The sequence below is a fragment of the Hirundo rustica genome, chromosome 6, assembly GCF_015227805.2.
Source record: "Hirundo rustica isolate bHirRus1 chromosome 6, bHirRus1.pri.v3, whole genome shotgun sequence".
NCBI lineage: Eukaryota > Metazoa > Chordata > Aves > Passeriformes > Hirundinidae > Hirundo > Hirundo rustica.
In genome coordinates, this window is record NC_053455.1 from 39,595,300 (window position 1) to 39,620,668 (window position 25,369).

General features: G+C 40.9%; 1 protein-coding gene across 6 annotated transcripts in view; it reads right to left on the minus strand.

Annotated features, from left to right (window-relative positions):
* The window catches only part of CKAP5 (cytoskeleton associated protein 5), a 53,145-nt gene extending 28,113 nt beyond the window's left edge, over positions 1-25,032 (minus strand). For 2 of the 6 annotated variants that reach the window (XM_040066007.1, XM_040066006.2), the window contains exons 1-15: positions 24,933-25,032; positions 14,852-14,943; positions 14,130-14,323; positions 12,900-13,106; positions 10,261-10,432; positions 9,202-9,334; positions 8,828-8,931; positions 8,343-8,456; positions 8,036-8,140; positions 5,378-5,467; positions 5,111-5,275; positions 4,199-4,327; positions 3,304-3,486; positions 2,300-2,413; positions 986-1,096 (exon numbers count right to left, since the gene is read on the minus strand). In XM_040066007.1, the coding sequence (XP_039921941.1) occupies positions 986-1,096; positions 2,300-2,413; positions 3,304-3,486; positions 4,199-4,327; positions 5,111-5,275; positions 5,378-5,467; positions 8,036-8,140; positions 8,343-8,456; positions 8,828-8,931; positions 9,202-9,334; positions 10,261-10,432; positions 12,900-13,106; positions 14,130-14,323; positions 14,852-14,908 (1,878 nt within the window). In that variant the 5' untranslated portion in view covers positions 14,909-14,943; positions 24,933-25,032. Of the gene's footprint in view, positions 1-985; positions 1,097-2,299; positions 2,414-3,303; positions 3,487-4,198; positions 4,328-5,110; positions 5,276-5,377; positions 5,468-8,035; positions 8,141-8,342; positions 8,457-8,827; positions 8,932-9,201; positions 9,335-10,260; positions 10,433-12,899; positions 13,107-14,129; positions 14,324-14,851; positions 14,947-21,210; positions 21,261-24,932 lie in introns of those variants that run through there. The other 4 variants (XM_040066004.1, XM_040066005.2, XM_040066009.1 and 1 more) reach the window with 4 other exon arrangements.
* Positions 25,033-25,369: the final 337 nt, after the last annotated feature.

Below are 25,369 nucleotides of genomic sequence, written 5' to 3' on the forward strand. Positions count from 1 at the left end.
TCCTTTAATGTTCTTCAACAAATGTCCTTAATACACACTATTGGCCATTTCCACCCTAGGAATTTAACACTTAATTAAACAGAAACAAAAAATTCCCTGAACAACCCACCTGCCCCTCAAAAAGCTGCTTTTGTTTTTAAGATGAAGTATACTATGCAGCTTTCATGGGTTGACTACACTGCAGAGATTAAACCTGAATATGATCTAAATAATGGGGTTTAGCTGTTGTTAGGCTTATCCATTCAACTGAAATGGCAACATTTTAATAAAGCAGACTTCTGCAGCAGCATTTCAATGCAGCCAGTCACCATTTCCTAACTGAAGTTAATCACTTTTCCCACTAAAATATTAAAAGCTCAGTCATCACTGTACTGGTGTAGTGATACGAACTACTTGTACATCTGCAGTTGAAGCTTTTCTGAATGTGAACTCTCAAAGGTCTGATGGATACCATCTGAAGGACATTTGATGCTTTTTTTGTTTCTGACTATATGAAGCACTTTCCACTAGCTGTGAAGACTGCTAATACTGTATATGCCTCTAAATATAAAAATTTCAACTGGCAAGTAGCTGGTTATAATCAACTGCTGCCTAAGGAACAACAAACAAACAGGAACTTGTTTGTAATAGATTTGGACTAGTTGTTGCAAAACCTTCTGTTTTAATCTAGCTATTTTTGAGACCAAGCTTTACAATTACTTGTAGTTTTAAGAAGACTGCTAAGTATTCTCAATCAAAATACAAGCATTTTTGACAAAAGCACAACTAACTACATTAAGGAGAAATACTTACTCCACTATTGTTATGGAATTTAAACCATATAAGCAATTTGGCTTTTGCAAGTATTGTTTAATCCATCTGAAGTGCCGACATACAACTACCACTAGCAAGTATTTCAGGAGACTTACCAAGCCTAAAGAGCTGAAGAAATTATTAACTGTTTTCTCTTTCCCTAGTGCCTCTCTTATCAACAGCTCCAACGTACCTTCTGAAACTCCTCCATGCAGGCAAGCCTCTCTTTCCAGTTACCACTATCCAGCTGCTGGATACAAGAAGCTGGAAGGACAGCAGCAGCTTTCTCTTCACATACTTCTATCTGCAGACAGATCAGAACAAGGTTAACACTCCATCATATCCCTTCAGAGGAGGGCAGCAACCTTACGGACGAGTAATTCACTGGACTGACCCTTGTGCTGTGGTGCATTTACAGAATAGGAAAAGGGTTCTGTTGTAGATTGAAATATCTTAGTATGGATTGTAGTTTAGGGGTCTTGTGGGTTTAAAAAGCTGCTAAAACTGCACTGCAACAGAAAAGTAATCTCTGGAAAGTATGAGAAGCTGTGCAGACAGTCAAAATAAACTTGAATACCAACTACCTGCTAAAGAATCAAGCAGAGGTAACCTAAAATTTGCAAGGTAACTTTGGATCAAGTCTGAATAAACACTGACAACAATGAACCAGAAGGTGATGAGGGCAGCTAAAAGAAAACATATCTTCTGTCTCCATTTTAGCAAAATGGAAAATGAACGTTATCTAGTGATAAAAACTTCCCTTGTTTCACTCATGTCTGCATCACCTTCAGGAACTGTATTCTCATTTTCTACTGTGTAACTAGCAATACAAATTGGATACACAATAGAAATTATTCACTCTAAGCAACACTCCAAATATAACTATGGTTTGGAGTGACAGTCCAAAAAAACTTGCAAATACAAGCAAAGCTTTAATGGGTTTTTTGTTACTGTTTGACCCACAGATACCTGAGTTTAGCCAGTTCCCTACCAAGAAAGTAGGTAAATGCTCAGCTGACATGCAGAATTCAGTAATTTTTTTGAAGTGTAACTTAATATGAGCAGCACAGAAGAGATTTTTATTAGTTCATTTAATTATTACTTTATTTCACTTCAGATTTCAATGTAAACTCCAGAACAATGTATTCTCAGGCTTTTAATACCAGACTCCTTCAGCAAATCATGTGTCCTAAATTGCATATGAAGTATCACTAGTTTTTTTTTATCTCTTCCTACTTCAGGGACAACAATATACCCTGTTACAAGGGTGTAAGTGTAATTTATTGCTTACTGTCCTATTTGGCCTGGTTCCAACAACAGCCTGAAGAACAGGTGTATTTACTAAGGACCCATTTCAGCAGTTATAAATTTATACACACTGCTTTCCCTTCTTTTAACACAAGCAATCTCCTTGAAAAAGTCTGTAGTACCTGAAGAACTGACTAACCAAAGGTGCCATCTTTAGTTACAGAGGGCTCTGTATTTCAGAGAATAGCAGAATACTCACAGACAGCTCCGACTCAAAGATTTCTTTGGTCTCAGGACCCTTCTTGCCTTTAGCCCCAGCACCTCCTGTACCTGCAGTTGCAGCTGGTTTGCCTTTCTTCGGTGGGACCCCAGCCTAGAAAGTTAATGGACAAGTTATCCAAGATCAAATAGGTCTCTAGCTCAGATATCAAAAGAACTGTTGTTCTTCCTACGCTACACTCCTATATCCTAAGGTCCAAAAAAGACATACTTCAGGATAGCATAACAACTACAGGCAGAGATAAGCTAGAGCTAATTAATATACTGCTTTTTAGACTACAGGTTTTACAACACATAATAGGACAATGAAAGATGAAGAAGGAAAGGATGATATATTTGCGAAAGTTCAGAAAATAATAACTTCATCTGTATGTTTTCCTATGGATGCTGGTTAGATACTAAACTTGTGACCGGTGTCTCTTTCTCAAGTTATCTGAGTACCAACAGATTTCAAAAATTTTATCTATTCTCCTATTCACTTCCTGGTATCCCACCTGAAGAACTAAGTTGCATATTACGAAGACCATCTACTGCAGTCAATTTTTAACACCCAAAGAATTATATTAAAGAAATACAGGCAAATCACTTCAAAAGATACAAAGGAATAAACTAAAAATGATGGTGAAAATATTCAATACTTAATTAGTAACCTTGCTAGCTAAAAGAAATGTTGACTTCAGTCAAGCATTACTGTGTCACAGAGCACATCAATGTTACAATCGGAGGCTCCTCTGAATGCCTGCAGTCTTTTATCACTATTTCCAAATCAAAATCTGGTATTGAGACATGACAAGACAGTTTGCAGCATTACAAACTGAGATTTCATTACATTCCCAGAACATCCCAGATCTGTTTTGCTATTAGGTTCACCTCCTCCTGCAAAAGGCCAGTGGTAGCTCAGCGGAGGCAGATGTTCAACAGGACACCTTTGATCTGCAGTAACTATTTGATGCAATCACATACAAGAGATTGTTAGACTCTTACCTTCACTGCAGATGCTTTCTTCAGTGGTCCTGGCTTGGCTGCTGCATCTTTTGTTTCTTTATCTCCTGCAGGTCCTGCAAGAGCAGCGCTCTTTCCAGTAACAGGCTTGGCTTCTTTTTTCTCAGCTGCTCCTCCTGGTTTTTTACCATAAACCAATTCCACCTTTTCAGCACACTCTTTAATCTACCAAACAGCGGGGAAGAAAAAAAAGGTGGGGGTGGAAAGAAGCTATTTAGCTACCACAATTGGATGCACAGTGTCCCTTTACCAGTGGCTCAAACTTGACCAATGTGGAAAAAGTGTGAAGAGTTTTAAGTTGTTTACTTTACAAAACGTTGTTATCCAGTGCTCCTGCAATAGTAAGGTCAATCAGCCACTGATATCCACCATCACTGTATTGCAAAAATAATTCTCCTAGTTCAAAATGAAGTGCATTTATATACAAAGAAAATATTCACACTTAAGTCTGAGCACCTTAAATTATAAAATCTTCATTCAGTCAACATACCTGTCAGCTTATGCGAAAGTATAGCAACTTTGTTAATGCGAAGTAAGTCTTTAATACCAATTCCTACCTAATAATAAAAATTAGACCATATGGTTGTGACCTAAAAGCTTGTTTCAGACAACAAAGTGTTAACTCCATATACCACCAACCAAAAACACAACTAGCTCTCACAACCTACCTCACAGATAATACAGCCAGATACTTTATGTAAGAATGAAGAGATTTTCAGATTCCTTGCAACATCAGTAACATTTAAGTAAAAAATACGTCTTCAAAAATCTGTGCTGAAATTACTAGGCTAAAGCATCGTCTTTCACCTTCTCTAGCCTAAGATGAATCTTAAATGGATAAATGAACCTTTTTTACAACATTTATAACAATACTCACCCGATCAAGCTTTAGTTTGTCTACATCTGCTAGAAATGGATTCACAGCTTTCTCTCCAGCTACTTTCAAGGCAGTGCCTAATGCTTCAAATCCAGCATCTCTTACTTCAGGAGCAGAATCATTGATATGCTGCAGAGAAAGACAATTTATGTCATGTGACTTGTGGCTCATATCTAAACACCTTCTATACATATCCTCTCCCATTATTTAAAATCTGAATCTGCTACAGAGTAATTCTTGACATTACAGTGCAGAAAGAAATAGGTTGTTTCTCACTTCACTTTCCTATGTTCTGACCAAGTATACTTTTTCTCAGATACAGCCATTTTCTCATCTTTGCTTTTTTTCCACAAGAAGAGGTTGAACATTCATGCTTTAAACATCATGGAAGTTCATAAAGAGTTTAAAGTTCTGCAATCCTGTTCAAATTTCCATTTCTAAGCCACGGATATTGACTATACCAAGGAAAGGGCTATTTACAATAAGAAAAAAGTATACTTGATTATCATTTACACTGATAAATGATCTAGTGTCACTGCCATATATGAATCAATGATGGTTGCTCTTTTATTCATAGTAAACAACAGCATTCCAACAAAAACTTGTCAGCAACGTGCAAGAAGCAACTGGCAGTGTCTGGGATAACAGTTGTAAACCACTCTCTTAATCTATTACAAACTTAGCGAGTCTACAGCTTCCAAAAAGCTAAGATAAAGGAAACAGAATTGTTCCCCTGACTGATAGTCACCTTCAAGTTTGACATCAGCCAAAACTGACTCTGAGGGCTACAGAGCACACAAGAACTCTCTGGTCTCTGCACTACCTTCAGGTCTTTCTCCTCAAACAATTCAAGGTTTCACCACAACGGTGCTCAAGTCAATGCCAGACAAGTATCAACTCCTTCTGCTTTACCTTGAGAAGAGCAGCACAGAAAGGTTTCAGCAGGCTTTTTGGCAGAGTAGAAGGTGTGCAGTGTCGGAAGCTTCTTGCAATGAAAAGGGATGTTTGCTGCTTAATTGTTGGGTTTTTGTTGTCCATGACTGCCAAAATATCTTCACTTATGTTCTGCAATGTGGTCTACAGTGTTGAATAAAAAAGTCATAATTTCAGTAAAGAGAAAAGCAAATCAAAATTAGAGACAAATTTTCAGACAATGGGGAAATCGTCACTCTTACTTACTGTAAGAAAGATTGCATCAATGGCCTCCTGCAGTGCTTGCACTACCTGGGGCTTCTTCTCTTTGAATTTCTCCAGGATTGTTGGAACAACCTATGGAAAAGGGAACAAAAATATCAAACTGATGACTTCACTAATATAACTGGAAAGCCTGATAGTCTGTGCCCTGGCGCTTTGCAGAAAAAACAGTAATTCAAAGATCTCCACTGTCCCTTTCCAGAAGTACACAGTAGCAGTCTGAACTAATTTATTCTTGCTATTCTCTGATATTAAACTCATTCCAGTCACTCTACTAACAAATACAGATTTTTAAACAATTTCATAACAAAAAGCAGACCTATAAATTCACATAATTACAGATTATGGAATTATGCTGGAATACAGAGTAATAGAATGGAAATTAATGATTTCACAATATAAATGGTGCTGGGCTCTTGTATTCTAAGAATCCAAGAAGGCATTTAACCTTTCCTCTTTCCCAGCTTTCTGACAGCACTAAGCATGGCTCATTAAGAAGTCCTCATCTGATCCACACTTGACAAAATCATGACTCTAAAGCAACCAGAATCCTCTCTGCAGTAATATTTTTCAGATCTATCACCTTGAAAAAGCACATCTGACAGTAAACACTGCCATAATGGAATTTGACAGCAATTTCTACCTAGTCTAGGTGCTCAGAAAGCCACTGCTGAAAAAACAAATAAATAAAATATTCAAGGGGGGGGGGAAGGAAAAACAATTACAACACTGCAGACATTCCCATGTGCCAGTAATATGAACAGTTCCACTTTAGTATGGACTCTGTAACAGTGAGGACTTCTGTCACTGAGCCAGAAACATGTAGGTCTTAACTGTGGAAAGCAGGCTATTTTCAAGATTTTCAGAAACATAAATGTTCATAGTTTGGAAGCAGTCAGATGTTTTACAGAAGTTACATGCTCTTGCACAACAAAAAATAGATTTGCTTTCTACTCAGAAGCTGACTATGGGATCTCAGCCCCTTGTGATCCACTGTGACCTAGGCTCAGGTGGTATCCTTTTTTGGGCTGCAGCCTCCAAATTCCCAGTTCACAGACTCCAACACTCACAAAACTTTCAGATAATAAGATGGCACCACAAAGACCATCATACACGCTACTGAGGTGCTAGACATCCCTACACCCTACAGAGAACAAAGTCATAAGGAGGAGATATTTAAAATCATTAGGCCCCTGTTTTAGAAAATGCTGACAAGTAAAATGAGCATTTTTTAACACGGAAGTTAGAAGCCATAGCCCATGTGGGAAGGAAAGAAAAATCAGTTCAGGGGTACAAATGCAGTCAGAAGTGAAGCTAGCACACATGTACTCAATTATAGTGAGGAGTATGATTCTATGCATGATTTCACTTCCCTTGTTAGAACACAGATTGCAGGCTAGCACTGCAGTTCTATATTTAAGTAATAGAGTTTATAATCATACAATTCTGTTTTATAACACTTCAATGCCCACTCTCAGGAGAACTCTACATCTTCCTCACAAGTAAATAATTCCAGCGAACAAATCAAGTGAACTGCTAAAGTGAGTATTGAGATTATGCAATTCAGAGCTGCCATTACAATACTGAAAAAGTCATCTCAACGCCACTTGCTCGGCAACCATAGAGCTACACCCTTATTTCAGAAGCTTGGCTTTTTCAACACTAACTCTGAACCTATAAGGGTTAACCTTCAGAAATCAACTATAAAACAGATGCAAGAATGATTTATATAACTACAGACAGCTTTCAGAATGAAAGTGACTGTCCAAACTATTGTTCAGAGTTCAGGAGACTTGAATGTTTCTGAAGCAGTGAGATTTAGCAATTTCCCAATTCAGAGACAATCCTACCAGCAGCCAGGAATATCTGTTCTCTAACCCCATTGCTCTTGCTTATCACATGAAAAAATTGACTCAGCAGCTTAAAGAACACAGTGACAGAGGCTTGAGAAATGAGTGAGAATTGAAACTTATTAAAAGCTCTCTTTGTTTCCACATACTGATTAAGCTTTACTGTATTCCCTGATATTAGCTACTGGTAAGAGATGAACAGCAAAGGAGAGAACAAACAGCACTAAACTCAAGCACCAGAACATTTTGGTACCAAAAATCTCAAATTTTTTTTTTTTTTTTTTGCCATTTAAAGCAGACAAAAACCCCCACAGAACCCAGGCAACTAGGAAACAGAACACCCACCACCTACCATCCCCCACACTGAAAAAAAAAACAACCCCAACCAACATAAAACATACACCATGGAGGTGCTAAGTAGCACTCTGATTTAGAAGCTGTCTTTTTCACTGTGGCCTACAAATACATTCCTGTGGGAGTATCTCTAGGATGAGGTAATGTAAATAAAGTTCATTTAATGGCAGAACAATTCCATTTTCTTAGTAGAGAAGACTTATATTGCACCAGAAAATTTCATGTTGCTCAGTGTGAATGAAGAAGGTCCTTTGAAACTTAAGCTACAAAGATCTAGGCAAGTAGTTCAATGCTTACTCTTTTAAGGGGCTGGTAAACGCTCCTAAACTGTACGAAGAACACCTTTGATAAATACCAAGGCTTGACAGGGAAAAAGGAAAGGGAAAAAAAGGTGTCCAGCATGAATAAAATCAGGAAAAAAGTACATACTCTTACTTACATGCCCTGCATACTGTCCAAATTTCTTTCGGAGGCCTGTAGCTAGTCCAGCAAGGCATTTGGCAGCCAAAGCAACTAACATAACATTTGTATCCTTTCCAACAACCTGAAGAGAAAATCTCAGTTTCAGAGACATGGAAGAATTTCTTACAATAATCAGTGGGCCACAGATTGGATTATTTCCAAAACTGTTCCAGCTAGTAATTTTCTACTCATGAGTATTAAATCACTGTAACTTTTAAACTATCATAAAAATAAATTACAAAAAAATATTAAATTATATGTGCACTCTGAGTTTTATTTCCTACCTTTTTGAGAGCTTTCACCAAGTCTGCATAGTCTCCTGATTCCAGCTTGGGATTTTTCACTAGCAGTTCAACAGCCTCTAGAGCTTCTTTCCTTTCTTGCCACTTTTTTGCTTCCTGCAGAGCAAATAATTGACATTAATCTATAAGTATAAACAGTTCTGGAGAAGCACACTTGCCACAAACCTTAGATTAAAAACCTTTATTCCATCCTGAGAAAATCAAGGTCTCTCTACAGTTCAACATCAGAAATTGCAATGAAATATGAAATACAGTCCCCTCCCAGGACATGCTTCAGCCCCTTAAAATTACAGTTTCCTTGCTGCTAAATCCAACTTTAAAACTTATTTATGATAGCCCCTATGTTTTTAACACTAGTTTGTTATTATCCATGTGGCACTAAAGCACACACTGCAGAATTTCCCAGAAGTCTTAAGATTCATCAGCTATACAAAGAATTAACAGGGAGTACTTCAGTTTATGCTTACTATTTTTTCATAGAAGTCTTTGGGAAGCTTGGAGAGAATTTCTACAGCTTCAAGCAACTCATATGCATCTACTTGTGGTACCGCTTCTTCCTCATCATCATCTCCTGCAACCAGGAGAGAGAAATGTATAAGCAGAGTGACACAAAATTTTGACTAGAGCACCACCTAAGGCTCACTGTTTAGGAAGTGCTATCAGCAGTTGCGATTTTGCTATTTCAAAAGACAGATATTCTATAATATAAAGTTTTTGCCTCAGACACATTTTCCTCTCGTGTAGTACGCTTCATGTACCAGCTCCTTTACAATTTAATGCAACCCTTCACAAACTACATACAATATATTTGCCAATAGAGTTCAGAGATCAAACAGTTTACCTCCATCTGCATCTCCTCCAAGGCCCTGCTGCTGCTCAAATTTTGCTTTCAGCTCCTGTTGGGAACGCAGGAACCTGGTCTGCTTAGGAGCAGCTGATGACACTTTGATCCATTCTTCTTCCAGTTCTTTTAGCTGCCAACAGGGAAAAGAATCATCGTATCAGAGACATTATGGACATACTCCAAGACGAGCAAGCCATTACAGTTTTCCCATTTCAACCAAGACAGTGCCAAGACAGCACTACCTTTCACTATCTTTTTTCTGCCATAAAAGGAGTGACTTCACATTCATGTTCATGTTCAGAAGTCTTTGACTAAGCATATCCACAGAAGAAATAACATTGCAAAGCATTTATGTAAGAACAAATAATAGAACAGTCAGAACGGTGTGGCCCCTCTGTAGACATTTTGAAATAAAAATGGCTGAGCATGAAGGAAGCTTTCCTTTACTATTATTACACACTAAAACTAAGATAAAACAAACATGCTGAGCTACATTTGATGAAAGTTTGGTTTTTCTTAAACATGGCCTTTTAAAGCAAGCTACTGCTTTCCACCTGAACATAATTAAATCAGGTAGGAGGAAAGGATGCATAATTTATAAAGTTTTAAAATTATGAAATATTCTATCTATCTATCATAATGCAATGCCACTTCCTGAAGGGAAACAATCACATCCTGAGCATCATCAGAATAAGTATGAAGAGATGCACAGAGGAAAAAACTTCAGGAAAAAGGACAACTGAGAATGAAAATTATTGACTTAAAGATTTTCTGTGCAAGGGTCTCTTACAAGGGCAACTATTCTGCTACATTCTACTGCTCAACTGCCATCCCCAGTTTCAATGTGATGCTTCACCCTACAACTTCATATACGTTCAGAGCAACCAAACATTGTTAGGATTTCCTTACAAATGACTAGGAGTGACCAAAGTTTTGGGTAAAGTTAAATGGAGCTAATAAAAAAAAAATACAGTTTTGGCTTTAAGAATGCCCAAAATCACAGAATGAGGGAGGATGAGCATCAAATGTTTGGATACAGAAATACTTCCTGCCTACTTGAACGGAATTTATGTTCTGCAATGGAGGTCTCAGAGCATCCCTTATCCAACGGTAGATCTCCACAGCAAGGAGCTTGGCTTCGTCTCGAACAGCCTTCTCCCGAGATTCAAAAAGTTTTGGCAATACTTTGATGATTGGCTTCAGTGAGATTATCTTTGAACCAAATTCACTGCAAGTTAAACACACGGAATAGCATCAGTGACCACGAACAGGGAGCAATCCACAAATTACAGCTCATTTTTTAAAAAATAGTCTATGAAAGCCTTCCAGTGCACATTTAACAATTTTGTCATTTACTCAAACCATTATGCTAGATACTATTTTGAGATGCTACTGTAAAATTTAAAGAATATATGCCCTATCAAAATTAACATCCACACCCAGCTTGGAATTACAAAATCAGACCTCTCAAATGACTTCAAAGCACTTAATCCAATCCAGTGCTTAAATTGGCTCCCTTGCCAGGGGGGAAAAAAGACAAGAGAGAAGAAAGAAGTTGTCCTTAGACCAAAATTTGTGTGACCTACTTCTTTCTCTCTCTCTCTTCTCTCTTTTTTTTTTAATCAGAATAGAATCTCCTTTGTCTATCCTTGGAAGCAAACTGCTGTAAAAGCATTAGTCACTTTTCCACTTGTAGGACCAGATAATTATAGTGAGCTTGGGTCATCTTCACGGAAAACATATGTGCTGAAATATGTGCCACTGAAGGAACACACAAACCAAATTTCCCCAGCCAATCACCCTTCCTTGACAGAAGATTCCACATGCTGTTGCACTTACCACACAGAACTTCCTATTTCAATCTCTGATGAATAAGAACACAAGAACTTTCTTCTCAAACTCATAGTAAAATTAACTGCTATAGTTCCTAAAGTATCATACATAAAGCATCTCAAAAGCCGGGGGGGGGTTTGATTCAGAAACATTTCTTCTTAATTCTGAATTAACCTTTCTACCAATCACACTTTTTCTTATTGTTCCCTGCAATTCAAGTTGCACATAAAAAAGAAGTAAAAAAGGCTGCTCAACAGCTAGAATCTATGTGTCTTACTTTCTAGAAATTCTAGTGCACATCATTTTATTTCCACATCAACTTTGAAAAATACTAAGTATAAAAACCCTTGAAAGAGGTCTTGGAAGTAACACAATTTAAATATGTGAACAAATGAGTTGCCCAAGAATTCAATTTTTCTATCATGACTCAAAAAGAGAGCATATTGGGAGAAATGCCTATGCAAACTTACTTGTATCTAATTCATATAATCTAATTCACATAACAAGAAAGAACAGAAACCTTAGCACAAGATAGAGAACACCAGAAATTAAACTAGTTATGCATTCAAGCTAGCCACCTAGGTACAACACAGACAAATTTTGTTATCAATGCAGAAAGCCTATCAAAGCATAAGAAAAATTTAAGTAGTAACACAGCTCAGAAGCAGAAGATGGAGTTTAAGCCAAGAGGGCTGCATGAGAATATTTAACATCACAAAAAAATTTAAAATACTGCATCTAAGCAAAAAAAAAAAAAAAAACAACCATGTGGAATTTTACAGAAGAAGTTAATTGAAAGCTACTGAGGAAGGTCATGCAGGTTTCTAATTACACTGCACTGTTGAAAGGACATTTAACCAGATAAGCAATTTAAAACAGCTAAAATATATTCTTAAATATAGAACAGTTGTTTCACTTAGCAGAAGCAAAGGTGATGTGTTAAGCCTAAGGCTTTATTTTGACATTACCGAAGCCTGAAACAATCAGTTTAACAAGGAACATCTCTATGTATGCCTCAGCAAGTTCTCTAAAAGATGAAATACATAAGGGACTCTACACATACATTATACAGTTTTCACATGAACTACCTTGCTCAGAAAGAAGTGTTCTGTCCATTAATTCCAAAATTTTTTGTTTCCTTTAAAAAACCCCCTAATGGTCAGTAAATTATATATACACACCAAGCATAAGAATTTCATAAAGCCCTAGTATTTTTCACTCAAAAGCAGCAAACAAACTTGACACGGAACCAAAAAATAATCAAATACTGAGGCCTACCACATCATCTAAAATTGGATTTGATTTTTAGGGAACACTAGCAGCTCTCCTTTTCAATAAAGGAATTATTATATGGACAATAGAAGCTTACTGTGCAATGAGCTTGTTTGGTTGGTTTTTTTTTTTTCCTTTCTTCTAAAAACACACACTGTGTACCCAATTAAACATGCTCACATCAGTGAGGAAAACAGTGGTTTAAAAAAACCCAAAAAATCAAACTACATTTTAGTTTTCACATCAGAGAGCTTCTTACAGATATTCAGAAAAGAAGTTCACAGTCTGGAACAAGACACACTAATCTTGCCCTCCTCTCAGAGGCTGGGAAAATAGAAGTTTGGGAAACAGTTACCATGAATGAAAGAGATCCAGATGAGGCTTGTACAACATAGACAACCCTCACATCTAAGAAATCCCATGATGTTGTAAACTGATGCTGTCAAAAAATACCAGTTCAGGAAAGATGCATTCTACTCAACAATAACAAGGACCTGCTAAAGACCTAAGCAATAAAATTAGGCTCCACATATTTCTGGGGTGAGGAAAAAGCAAAGAACCACAAAACACACCATGAACTAAAAGCTTACCTTAGTGCTTTCCTCAGTGTCTCTATGCATGCTACTATGATTTTTGGGTTTTTGTTGTCCAGACCCTTTAATAATTCTTCTTGTATTGCCTCTCCTTTTTCAATTTCTATATACATTAGACATATATCTTCACCCAGCTCTTTTGCTCTGGCCTTTGGCTGATTGAACACTTTATTTACAACTCCAGATGCTACTTCTCCTGTTGTCCTGAAAGATGAGAGAGTATTGGACCATTGATGTGAATTAAGTGTTCTACATCATTATCCACAGAATAAAACACATACAGCAACAAATCCAGCCTAAAGCCCATCAAGTCTTCACATAAAAGGGACTATATCCTAAGATAACCTTAAAGGAAATAACCTCAAGGGATGGCTTTGTCATGTAGCTCTATAAAAGAACACAGATTGTAGTTAATGTGATTCTAATACCAGACTACACCAGTGAATAGTAGACATTCTCAGGAGTGTATTAACACTCTCAAGTTGAGATTCACAAATAAATGCCATGTCCTGGAATTATATATGTTGCAATATGTTAACTGCATCAGTACATAACCCCAGCACAGTATTTCACACATTCTTCTAAGCTTCAGATAAACTAAATCGTTGACACCACTTTTAAATCAAGGAGTGTGCAAGACTGATTGATTTTCATCAGGCCACAAAGTCAATGGACCAAAGCACTAACCTGGCCTGTTACATGATTTTATTTCACCCTCAGGACTACGGCCCATTTCATGGGCTAGACAACACAGAAGTACTAAAAAACACCAAGTGAAGAAATTGGCAGGTATGAAGATTCATTCATATTGGTTATGCTGAATGCAATGTCACATAAACATAACTATATTTTATTTCATGTACAAATTCCACAAATATCCCCATACAGATAAGACTGTTTCAATCAAATAAGAAGAGAGATTCCAGTTCACATCACTTACATGAGTGATTCGCTTTTTTTACCATTTCAGAAATTTTTACTAGTGCCTTCAATAGTTTTTTAGAACACTGCAAGCAATTTGCGGTAACTTAATTTGCACATGGAGGCCATCCACAAGGAAAGCCTGCCATTTGGCAAGTACTCTGGATTAGAAAGCAAGTTCTGCTCCTAACAGTAGAGATCGGAATTGTCAGTGGTCAGTGCAGTTTACGTGCAGCTGCAGTCTTTCTCAGAGAGGCACACTGAACTGTCCTAAGAGCCTAAAAGCACCAAGAAAAGGCGACTTACTTCCCAGCTACATGAGCATTCTCAACATAAGCAAGTGCTGCTTCCAGTCCTTTCAGCTGAGCCACTGCATTGGAGTCGGTCACAAATTTCTTTATCAATCCAAGATACTTAGACCATTCAGGACTCTTCTCATCATCTATCTTCTGGAAGAGCTTAAGGGCTTCTTCATAACCGTTTAATCTGGCTTTCCACAGCTGGAAGCAGAAATTGGACATTTAAATGTTGTGTTATTACAACCTTAACTCACCAATCTCACAAAGCTCTTCAATCATATTTGAAAATATGCTCAGAAAGCTGGCACCAGCAGATTTCTCTTCATTGTCTATATGAATAACATGCAACAGGACAAAATACTTGTTTTTTCTCCCGCCAGGAATGATCTGGATAGAGAGATGCCAGTCTTGCCCCCTGCTCTTCAAAAGTTCTAGCAACCACCAGTGAGGAGGTGGGAGCCCAGCAATAGTTTCAGCTACAGATGAGTAATTTCTCCACATGAATGAGTGCACTGATCTTTCAGCTTACGCCATATAACGCTACTAAAATCTGCTTTAATAGAGGTTACTCAGCCTCTAGGTTGGATAGAGCTGATGCAGCTTCAGATCTGTTAATACTCACACCGTGCAGCTGTCAAGATTACCCAATTACAGTGCATTTAGATACAGAAGCACTACAAAATCACCATGAGCAGAGATACACAGCAAGCCAAATCCAAGACTGCCTACCTTATGTTCACATTTCTGATCAATGGGCAGTTTCATCCACTCACTGTCGTCCCCCATTGTAAATCAGGCTCTCTCTATAATTACAGTAATTTCTGAGGAGATAAGGACAAGTTAGAAAACAGAAAAATACATATTGGCTGTACACATACCTAAAAATACAAAAACTTAATTAAAAAATGTAAAAAAAACCCAAAACCAAACCAGCAAAAGAAAACAGTGCCACACACAATAACACAAAAAACCCACACCAACCCTCCCAAAAAATAAACCAACCAACCAACAAGCAAGCAACCAACAAAACCTCAACCACAAAAAAACCCAACCAACCCTAACCCTCCCCACCACCAAAAATCCCCCAGTTCTGTAGCAAATCTCATTGCTAATAATGCAATCCAAGGTTGTAACTATATTTGGATGCACACTTTGAAAAGCACATCACTATTTCTTTAGCTCTAGAAAATTACCAGAGGCCATTAAAGATTAGAGAGCGGTGCAATCTCTAGTATTTCGGACACTACAAGTCTCAGTTGGTGAAACTTTTAGTAAACTGAAAAGGCATGTGAAATATAATCTCACCTAAGCTTGAGGAAGATTGCACAACAGCTAAGGCACTAAACCAAAATGGGTTCCCATCAACACTAAAAACTCCTCCTGGGACATGCTTTTAGCAACAGGTGACATGAATCAGTGTCAAAAAACAATCAGACGCAAGTGTAAGGAAAATCATTGTAACAACTTTACAAACAGCACCACTGAAATGAACAGTTACCAAGAAGAACAAAACACATTTTTGCCCTAATGCTAATATAGCCAGCGTCAGCAACTGTTGAGATCAATTTCTTGCCACGTGTATGGCTCAAATCCTTAGTCATTCAAGTTTTAGTGGTTTCCCCCTTGTCCCTTTTCCTTAGATTAAAACAAGAACATTGACTATTAGGGTATGACAGATGAGATCTCAGGCTCAATGCCCATCTCAGACTTATTGTACAACTAACCTGACTGCTCAGAAAATAATGAGAGAACATGACTGAAGCAGAGAGGTCAGCAAAATTAAAATAGCAGCAGCAGTAGAAAGGGCTCCTGGTGTTATTTATAAGCACAAAATCAAACCAGAGAGGGAATAACACATTTCAACACACCAGTCTGAATCCACAGACCAAGCCAAAAACTCTATAACCCAGCCATACACGACAATTTATCACTACAGGCATATAAGTACACAACACTAGCAGAATGCTCCTAACAGAAATTCAGCCTCTGCCAGCAAAGCTGTATGCTTTAGTCTACAAAGTATTTCACCTAATACTCAGAGGCTCTCCGTAGAAAATTGATCCCTTGAATCAGGGGTGCATTTTCACTCACATAAATTAACAAGAGCAAGTTCTTCAAAGCCTTCTGTCAGCCACACAACACTAACACATACAGCTAACTCGGTAGCAAAATAAGGCTAACAACAGCATACAGTAAAAACAATCTCTTTTATTCCTTCCTGGATTAGTTAGAAAATACTTAACAACCCAGCCTCCCAATAATTAAAAAAGAAAAACCATAAGAAACACAAAGAACTCCAAAACCTGTCACTGACACACACAGCTCCACTGCAAATGACACTAAGCTTGCCCTAAATATCTACAAGTTCCTACGGATGTTAATTCTGTTCTCACTATAATCGCATACACTATTAATTTGCCCAATGGCAGTAAAACAAGAGTCAATGTCAGAACACAAGTTGACTACATAAACAAGCGTATCCAAGCGTTATTATGGTTCATCCTTCTCATTTCCTTTCTCTTCAAAACAAACAACAATACGGCTATTTTTTTCTCGATATCAGCACAGTGGTACCAAGTGTGTTTCTAAAGAAAAAAAAAATATTTGGGGAGGGCCAAAGAACTGTAAACCACCGAGAATGAAAGGATCTGTTCACTATGTAAGAAGCAAAGTACTCAGAAGTGAGGCTACCTAAAACCCATTCTACTGAACTGTTAATTCTGTTTCACTATCTTTTTTAATGTTCAACCTACTAAAAACAAACCCCCCCCACTTAGTCACAGCATTCCTCCATGTCAGGAATTGACAAAAAAAAGGTACTCCAAATTAAAATTTACAATGAGAATAGAACTCAAATGCCATACCAATCCCAAACAATCATACGAGGTCAAAAGGGCAAGTGAGTTACTGCATCCAAACCCCATCAGCCTTTTGCAATGGATCTGCTCTCATCTGTTTAAACTCCTGCTTGTTTTCTCTGCCCCAGCCTCTCATTTGTTCTCTTATCCCTCATTCAGCCTACTGAGAGAGTTCAAAATTAAATAGAAATCAACAGACTCCTGATTCAAACAATACATTTTACCTATTAAAAACTGACAAACCAAAATCCACCAAAAATGCACACTGAAACAACACAGCAACACCCCACACCCAAAAGCAAGATGTTCATGGCAAATACAGAAGTGGGGGGTAAAACATATCTAACTCTATGAAGATGATGACTTGTCTCCAAAACCAGGACTGAATTCACACGAAAAGCTTTCCAAACAGCCCACCTAGCAATGGATGCAGGCATGCCCTATAGTGAACACAGTTTCCAGCAGTAAAATTCCCCATCCTTCAATTTAGTTCTGCAGCCGAATGCCATCAACCAAGACAGCTTTGCCAGTATAAACTGAGCTTGCACTAGGAATGTCTTCATTTGAATGCACCAATATAGAAATAATGGAGTACTTCCTCAGCGTGGATGCAGACAACACAAACAGATGCAGTGGTCTCTCCCCAAAATCACATACACCTTGGCGAAGAACAAGCAAAATGAACTCTATAGAAAATTAAGTAGTCCTGATTCTTAATTAGAAACCTGGAACTAATTCAAGCTAATGCTTGGTGGGTTTTTTTGTTGTTGTTGGGTTTTTTGGGTTTTTTTTTGTTTGTTTGTTTTTGTTTGTTTGTTTTTGTTTTGTTTTTTGTTTTTTGGGTTGGTTTTTGGGGTTTTTTTGTCTGTTTGTTTGTTTTTGTTATCATTGAACACATAAGGAACCAATACAAGGACAACAGTTATTCCAAATAAAAACAGAAAGGGGAAGAAAGCATGAACACACCTGCCAGCAACAGAAACACCAGGATAAAATTTTGGCACCTGTACTAGACATCTACATTCTGTTTATATAGAAAACTGACAAAAGCATGAACTTCCTACTTCAACCATAAAAAGAAGCATTTATTTCCCTCCAGATCTGTTCTGCTAAGGAAACAAGTCTTACTGTAGGACAGTCCTCACTGCAGTACTACAAACCTCAATTCAGTTCAAATCCTGAAGTCGATAGCAACCCTATTAAAAAGGCTTGTCCATTACCAGACCGATACTGATTTACGACCATTTTTATCCTTACACATATACAACAGCTCACTGCCATGAAGTACAACCTCTTGCTTGCATACTTACTTGATACACAACGGAATCTACAATTTCCCTTCCCACATCACAATGTACTTAACTTGGGGGGCTCACACATGATGAGACATAGGGAAGGGAGCTGAATGACCATGCGTTTCACCTATTTTTTTCAGTCTGGTCAACTCAGTTCCCCCACTATTTTTAGTCATTAACATCTACAATCAATACTTCAATTACAAAATGGGTTAAGTTGCCTTCTGCACTGAATCTGACATCTAAAAATAGTGATGAAATTATACTCCCCCCAGTAATTTACAAATCCCTTTAGAACAGACAATTTCTCAGAAAGTGTTCCATGGTCACAGAGGGAAAGCTCCTTCTTAAACATCCAGTCTTTCTAGCTTCAACACCACTCACGTCTGTGCTAATGCCAAGATTTTGTACTGTCTACATCTTCTATTTACCAGAATAAAAGACGGTTGTTTCTCTCTCCAATTAAGTCACTGGGTTCTGTGTGATCATAGAGTATCCCACATTTGACAAAAAGGTTTTTCTTAAAAGCTTCTTTGCCAAGATGTGTAAACCTCCAGTCATTACTTCTCAACATCCAAATAGCAAGTGGTCTCATTATATGATAACACAGCTAAATTCTGTTATTACCAGTGAATTTTCAGCAATGAAGTGTTTGACCTACATAGATTTTTTTTGTTGATGCCACAACTTGGAACAAACAGAATTAAGTCTTTCAGTAACAACATTCATTTTGGTAGAATCCAGAAAAGAAGACCTCTGAAGCAACGGAGCTGCCAAAGTAAGTTTTGTGAAAGACATTTGTCATAGAAGTGGTCAATGCAACATTTCCAAAAGCAAGTCACCCGAGAAATCTGTGGTGGAGAAGAACAACAAATCTCTCCTGACAGTTCTTGGCAGGGCAAGTTTTATTATGGAACAGTGAGAAAATAAAGACCATCAAGAAAAGAACAGGATCTTTTGAAGGGAAATCATGCAAAATGCAACAAGAGTGGAAAGCATTTACAAGGCAGCACAAATGCAAGAATTTCAAAGGTAAAAGTGAGAATTCCCGAACAAATATACATAAGTCTGGGAAACAAATATATCAGCACATTAAAAGATTGTGAGAAATTATCAAAGCACCAAAGCTTCAATTCACCAGGCACTACTCTGAACAGCTCTTAGCCAACTTCTAAAGAAATGCTTTTCCTGCTACAATTCGGAGAGCTGAATTGCATTAACATAATAGATTATAGTATGGAGTACTGCTAAGGAAAAGTCCTTATATCATTAACATTATAAAATGTGATTTCTTTTGAAGCATACGTTCATCACCTGTCCCTGTATTTTATTGAGAAGTGTCAGCTTCCAGACCATTTTCTACAGAAAATATACAATGGCAAACTAGGAAGACATTTTATGCTAAATAAAATCAGCTGTTTATTGATACTGATTGTCTGCTTCTCCCTACTCACTTTCACCTATTGAATATTACTGTTGCACAAGAACACCATCAAATATTTTCACATTTTGAAAGACTCTCAAAAACATTACTCAAGAATAAGTTTTGAGAGATCAAGACTAGACTTTTTAAAGGAAAAATCTGTTTGAAATGTTCATATACAGCAGAGCACAAATTTGGGGTGTGTATAGTTGAATGTCACATTTCAGATAAAACTATGTTTCCTGGCAGACAGATCTCCGTTAGTGCAGCCACAGTTTTCCCAGCAGAAAGAATAGTTTGCTTGTTTGTTTAGTGGCAGTTTTGGGTCACATTTGCTCTTTGGTTCTGAAATGATGAAGTTTCACTTTCTTAGAAGTTTAGCCCAACATTGTTTTTGTATTTGCCAGCCAAACCTTCCCATTAGACACAACATAAAGTAGCTCAAAAAAAAGGTTGAAGACTCAAGTAATCATAACACAGTAGGCAATAAAAATTTAATACAGTTTAAAGGCTGGCATTTCCAATTGGTAGATGAATTATAAGTTGCAAGATACACAGATTCTTGATGAAAAAATAGAAAGACCTCAGAATAATGAAAAGAAAAAGTAGAAATGCATGCTAAAGGGAAGTTACTGCTTCAGCAGCAACGAAATGGCATTCAAGAACAAACAGCATTAAATTCTCTCTTGCCTGCTCTAACTTGTATGTCCTAACTCATCTCAGTGAAATTTTAATAGCACAAATGACAAGTTATTGGTAAGATATATAAACATTTAATTTCTCTGGAAAAATACATTTTAATACATGGCCTCTGAAAGTAACCAGGGCCTTTTTTTTGCGTTCATCTGAAAGCGAGAGACAATGCAAAATAAAGTGACCTTCTGTTACAGCTAAGACCAAAAGCAATTTGTAACTGCATGGGTAAGCCTGGAGCGAAGCCAGTCTTACGGAGCCGAGAAGGGCAAAAGGGAAAAGGGCAACACACGGGCAAGTGCACAGGCATGCACTGACATAATTCTAAGGGTGGACAGTCGGGAGTAAAAGATGTCAGTGGGACTGCGTTTGTAAGCTGCAAAGCCCCCCATCCCTCAAGAGGTTTTACAAAGCTCAGGCATGAAAAGGCTCATGTGATGTTCTTTAAAAGGACGGCCTGAACCGCTGATGAAGGAAAGCTTCCGCGGAGGCATCACTAGCTCCCTCCTTCTCCAAGGGAAGCTCCCTCCAGCACGCCTTCCCTCTGCAACTAGCGGCGCCCCCGCCATCCCCAGCGCCTTCCAGAAGAGCATCCCCTCCGCTTCTGCCCGCGGCCCCAGATGCGTCCCCGCGGCCCGGCGACGTTTCCCGTTCCGCGGGCGCCCGGCGGCAGGCCGCGGCCGGGCACGCCGAGCAGGCCGCCCTCCCGCCCGGCATTGTCTCCGCCCGCCGCCCCCGCCGCACGGCCGGACCGGGCCGGGCCCTGCCAGCGCCGCCGCGCACGGCCCGCGGCTGGGCCGGGCCCGGCCGGACACTCACCCTGACAGCTCCGGGCCGGCTCCCGGCGGCGGCGGGCGGGAACCGCGGGCGGGCCGGGACGAGCCCCTCCCCGCCGCGGGCGGGGCTCGGGGCGCCGCGGCCGCACCTGGGCGGGAGCCGGCCCGCGCCGGGGCCAGACAAAGGCGGGCAGGGCAGGGCAGGGCCCGCCGCGCTGACCCCGCAGCAGCCCCGGGCGCATCGCGCTCCCTTCCCGCCGAGCAGCCCCCGCGGGGCCGGGCGAGCGGCGGCGGGCGCTGCCCGGCCCTGCCGGCGGCTGCGGTGCCGCCTCTCGGCAAGGAAGGGGCCGCCGGGCCGGCGAGCAGTGACCAGCTTGGCCCGCCGGGCCTGCTGTCCTCATGAGTCATAGCCCGAACGCCCAGACCCGTCAGAACAATTACTACTCTAACAGAGGGAGCTGCGGTCATACCCGAGCGTGCAGCAGGCATTATCCCAGGCCACAATCATCCAGCGATCCCTAGTTGAAGGAGGGAGCGGTTCTGAAACCCGACAGCAAGAACAAGGCCAGCCGCGGGGAAGGAGAAACAGTGCCTTCCAAAGGAGGTACGAACGAGAAGCCTGGCACCATACCATCCCCGCATTTCATGCTGCTGCGAGATGTGTAATGCACACTCTGGCAGAGCTGATTCATCAGCAATCTCTCTAGCCCGTCGTCTGACATTTTGAGATGCCTTTTCTGTAGTGACAATAGCAACTGAAGAAGCCTGTATGGTGGAAACCGGGTGTCACTTGCTTCCTCCTCAGCAGAGCATCGGGCCATGTGATGTAAGGCTGTATTTCTCCAGCCATCTTTTTAGCTAGCTGAAGAAAGAAGCCTCTTCCAGGCACCGCCAGCACCAGCCCTGCTTCCCACTAAATAACTGTCCAAGTTACTTCTCCTACCACCCCACTCTACCCCCTGCAACGGGAAGGCACGAACATGCACAGCAGCTTCTGCTTTTCAACATCTGACATTTGCAGCAATCGAGCTGTCATAGACAACCCCAGACAATGTACAATGCTCAGGTCAAGAGACTCTCTAGTCAAACAAGACAGAGCAACATTGCCCAGTGTAGGGCAATATTTAGTTTAAACAAAAGGGAACGAGGCTTTTCAATGTCACTTCAGAACTCCACCCATATAACATGAACCACTAGGAACAGTCTGCAACAAAGCACCAGCACAGCAACACCAAATCAGTCTTGGACTATGATGTCTTGAATCAACCACTCTGCTACAGATGCAAATAGCTTTAATGCCATCCTGCTCTAGCAGAGCCTTGAGAAACCATTTACATTAAACAGTTTACAAACAAATTAGCAATACAAGTTTATACATTTCTTTTATAAACCATATAAGGACAGCTGCTGGTAGCATGGAACAGAGGAGAGGTAGGAACAGGGGAAAAAGGAAAAGGGCACCAGATGAACACTGACCATGACTTTGAAAACCTTAATTAAAGGTTTGCAAGCATTTACATCTCTCAGGTATCCTTCCAGTCATGCATCCTACACAATAAAATCCTCCAAAATAGATAATGAAGATAGTTATCTTTACTCCACAAAACATTCAGGTTTCTAATTGGATGTACTGTTCATGATGTGCATAAGTGATGTATAAGAGGGGGCAAACAGGAGGGCTGCATTTGCAGATGACAACTGGGCACCAAAAGAAAAAAAAAGATTGACTGAAGAAGCATACAACATGCTAAGTGCTCTTCAGCTGTAAATTTATCACCAAACACACAGAGTGAAACAATTTATAACATTACACTGAAACGCAGGTTTTCTGCATTGACTAGTAAATAGAAACAAGATCTTCCCGTTTTAGCAGACACTGGTATGAGAGCACAGCTCCACCATGGCAGACCCTGTTCTCAGAGGCAGAGGCCCAGCTTACATAACTGGCCCATACAAGGGGAAGGACAAGAGCCAGCATGAAAGTTAAGTCTCACAAAATGCAAGTCCTATGTGTACAAGAACCAGGAATCATGTTCCGTTCCCTTTTTCATATTAGAATATCAAGGGAGAAACCTTCCATCAATACAGATCTAAAGCAGTCTGAATAACTCCCATACTTAAAAATTCAAATTTCTTCTCATCAAGCTGTCACATAATTTTTCCTATAGCAGGTCTCCTAGTTAATTTGCCAGTGATTCTGCTTTGATATATCACTCTCTCAAAGTTGCTTATAAGGCTTAGCCCTATCACATTTCTTGAAGTAGAAAAAAAACCCAACAAACGGTGACTCTGTAAGTTCAACACGGGAGGAAGCTACCAAAACAGCGAGTTTAAAGAAAGGCCAAGCCTGAGATAAGAAAACCAAACCAAATTCTAAATTTTGCACAATCAACTGATCTCATGTTGGACACCAAAGTCAAAACTATACAGGCGATTTGCACTCAATCATTCTGCCTTGTGAGGCGAACCTTTCTCGAAGTTTTAGTAACAGACTTTTGTGAGTAGACTTTTAGAATACTCAAATATTCGAGGCTCCATGCATTCTGAACTAAGTGGCTTTACAGTTTCAAACTAATAGATCCACTGAAAGCCTACAGCAATGCTTTCTTTGACACACAAGTAATACATTAGGAAGGGCTCCCATTGCTGGTAGCTCAACATCCTGACAACTACTCATCCCCTTCTCACCTGTACAATGCATCTTGAACTGCACTGCAGTTCAGCAGAAAATCAAACACTAAAATCAGCAAAAAGTAAAAACCTCAGAATAATCAGATAGATGATACACAACAAAAACAAATCAGTTAGAAAACTGTAGCACATATGATTTTCTTTTTTTATTTTATTATTAGAACAGAATCCTAGTTTGCTAAAGGCACACTGAATTATCATTCCTCAGCCTCTGTCTTCCGACCCAAAAACTTAGGGTCTCCCACTGACAGAAGACCAGATTCAGGAGGAAAACCCTGTGTACACCAACCTGAAAACTACTGTCTTTGGAAAAAATCACCAGACTGACTCAGAAGCAAAATCAAATGAAGTGCAGGAAAGGTGTGTGTGCAGAAACATGGGACACACACTTCTATCCTGCCCTTCTTGGCGTATACTGGGGAGGATTCAACAGGAAGCATCTCCTAATGAGGGGCTCTGGCAATCTTAACATTTGCACCCAACAATAGAACCGCAGAAATGAGAGATGAGCTCGCACCTTTAGCTTTAAGATTAAAATCACCCCAGAAAACATTTTTCTTAGGACATTCTAGGGGGGGAACCGATCCTGCCCGCAGCCTCAGGAGACAGAAGGCGCCCGATCAGCATTTCCCTTAAGGGGTGCCCAGTTCCCCGCCGGCCCCCAGGCCCACTCTCCCGGCCGCCTCCCACGGAAGGCCCCCACCAGCAGCCCAGACCCACAACGGACGGAGGCGGCCGTAGCGGAGCCGCCGAGCCCGCGGCTCCCACCGCCCCCGGCTGGCGGGCGGCCTGAGCGAGCTGCACCTTCGCGGAGCGATGCGGCGCAGGCCGCGGCCTCTCGCCGCTGCCAGCCGCAATCCCCACGCCGCCGGGCTCCGCGGGCGGATGCCGGCGCAGCCCGCGGGCCCGGGCCATCGCCGTGGGGGCGACGTCGCGCCGCCGGGACCGCGACTCCACACGGTCCCCGGGAGAAACGAGGAGGTTCGGGCCTGGCGGCGGAGGAAGGCCTAACCGCCTCCCGCGGGCGCGGACGGGAAAGGGACCGGGGCGGGGGACAAGGCCGGCGAGGCTCACCTGGGCCCGGCGGGTCGGGCCGGGGACGGTCCGGCGGCGGCTCGGCGGGGTTTGAAATCGCCAGCACCGCCCGCACCTCCCAGTGTCCGCCGCGCCCATTGGTCGCTGACGGCCCCGCCCGCGCTCGCGCCCGCGCCCCTTATTGGCCCGTTTGAATCCGGCAGCCGCAGCGCGTGCTTTCCGCGCGCTCCCGACACGGCGGCAGCGCCGCGGGGCTGCCGAGGAGCGCGCGCCACCGCGGGAGCGCGCACCGCCGCGAGCCGCAGCCAGCGGCCCCGGCCCCAGCCCCAGTCCGCTCGGAACCACCGGGACCGGACCCGTCCGCTCTCTCGACCACCCAGGGGAGGGGCACAACGGGGCTGCCGCCTCCGCTGCGGCCGGACAGGCGCCGGTCCTGAGGCAGCCGGGTCAGGCCGCAGGACCCTTCGGCAAAGGGC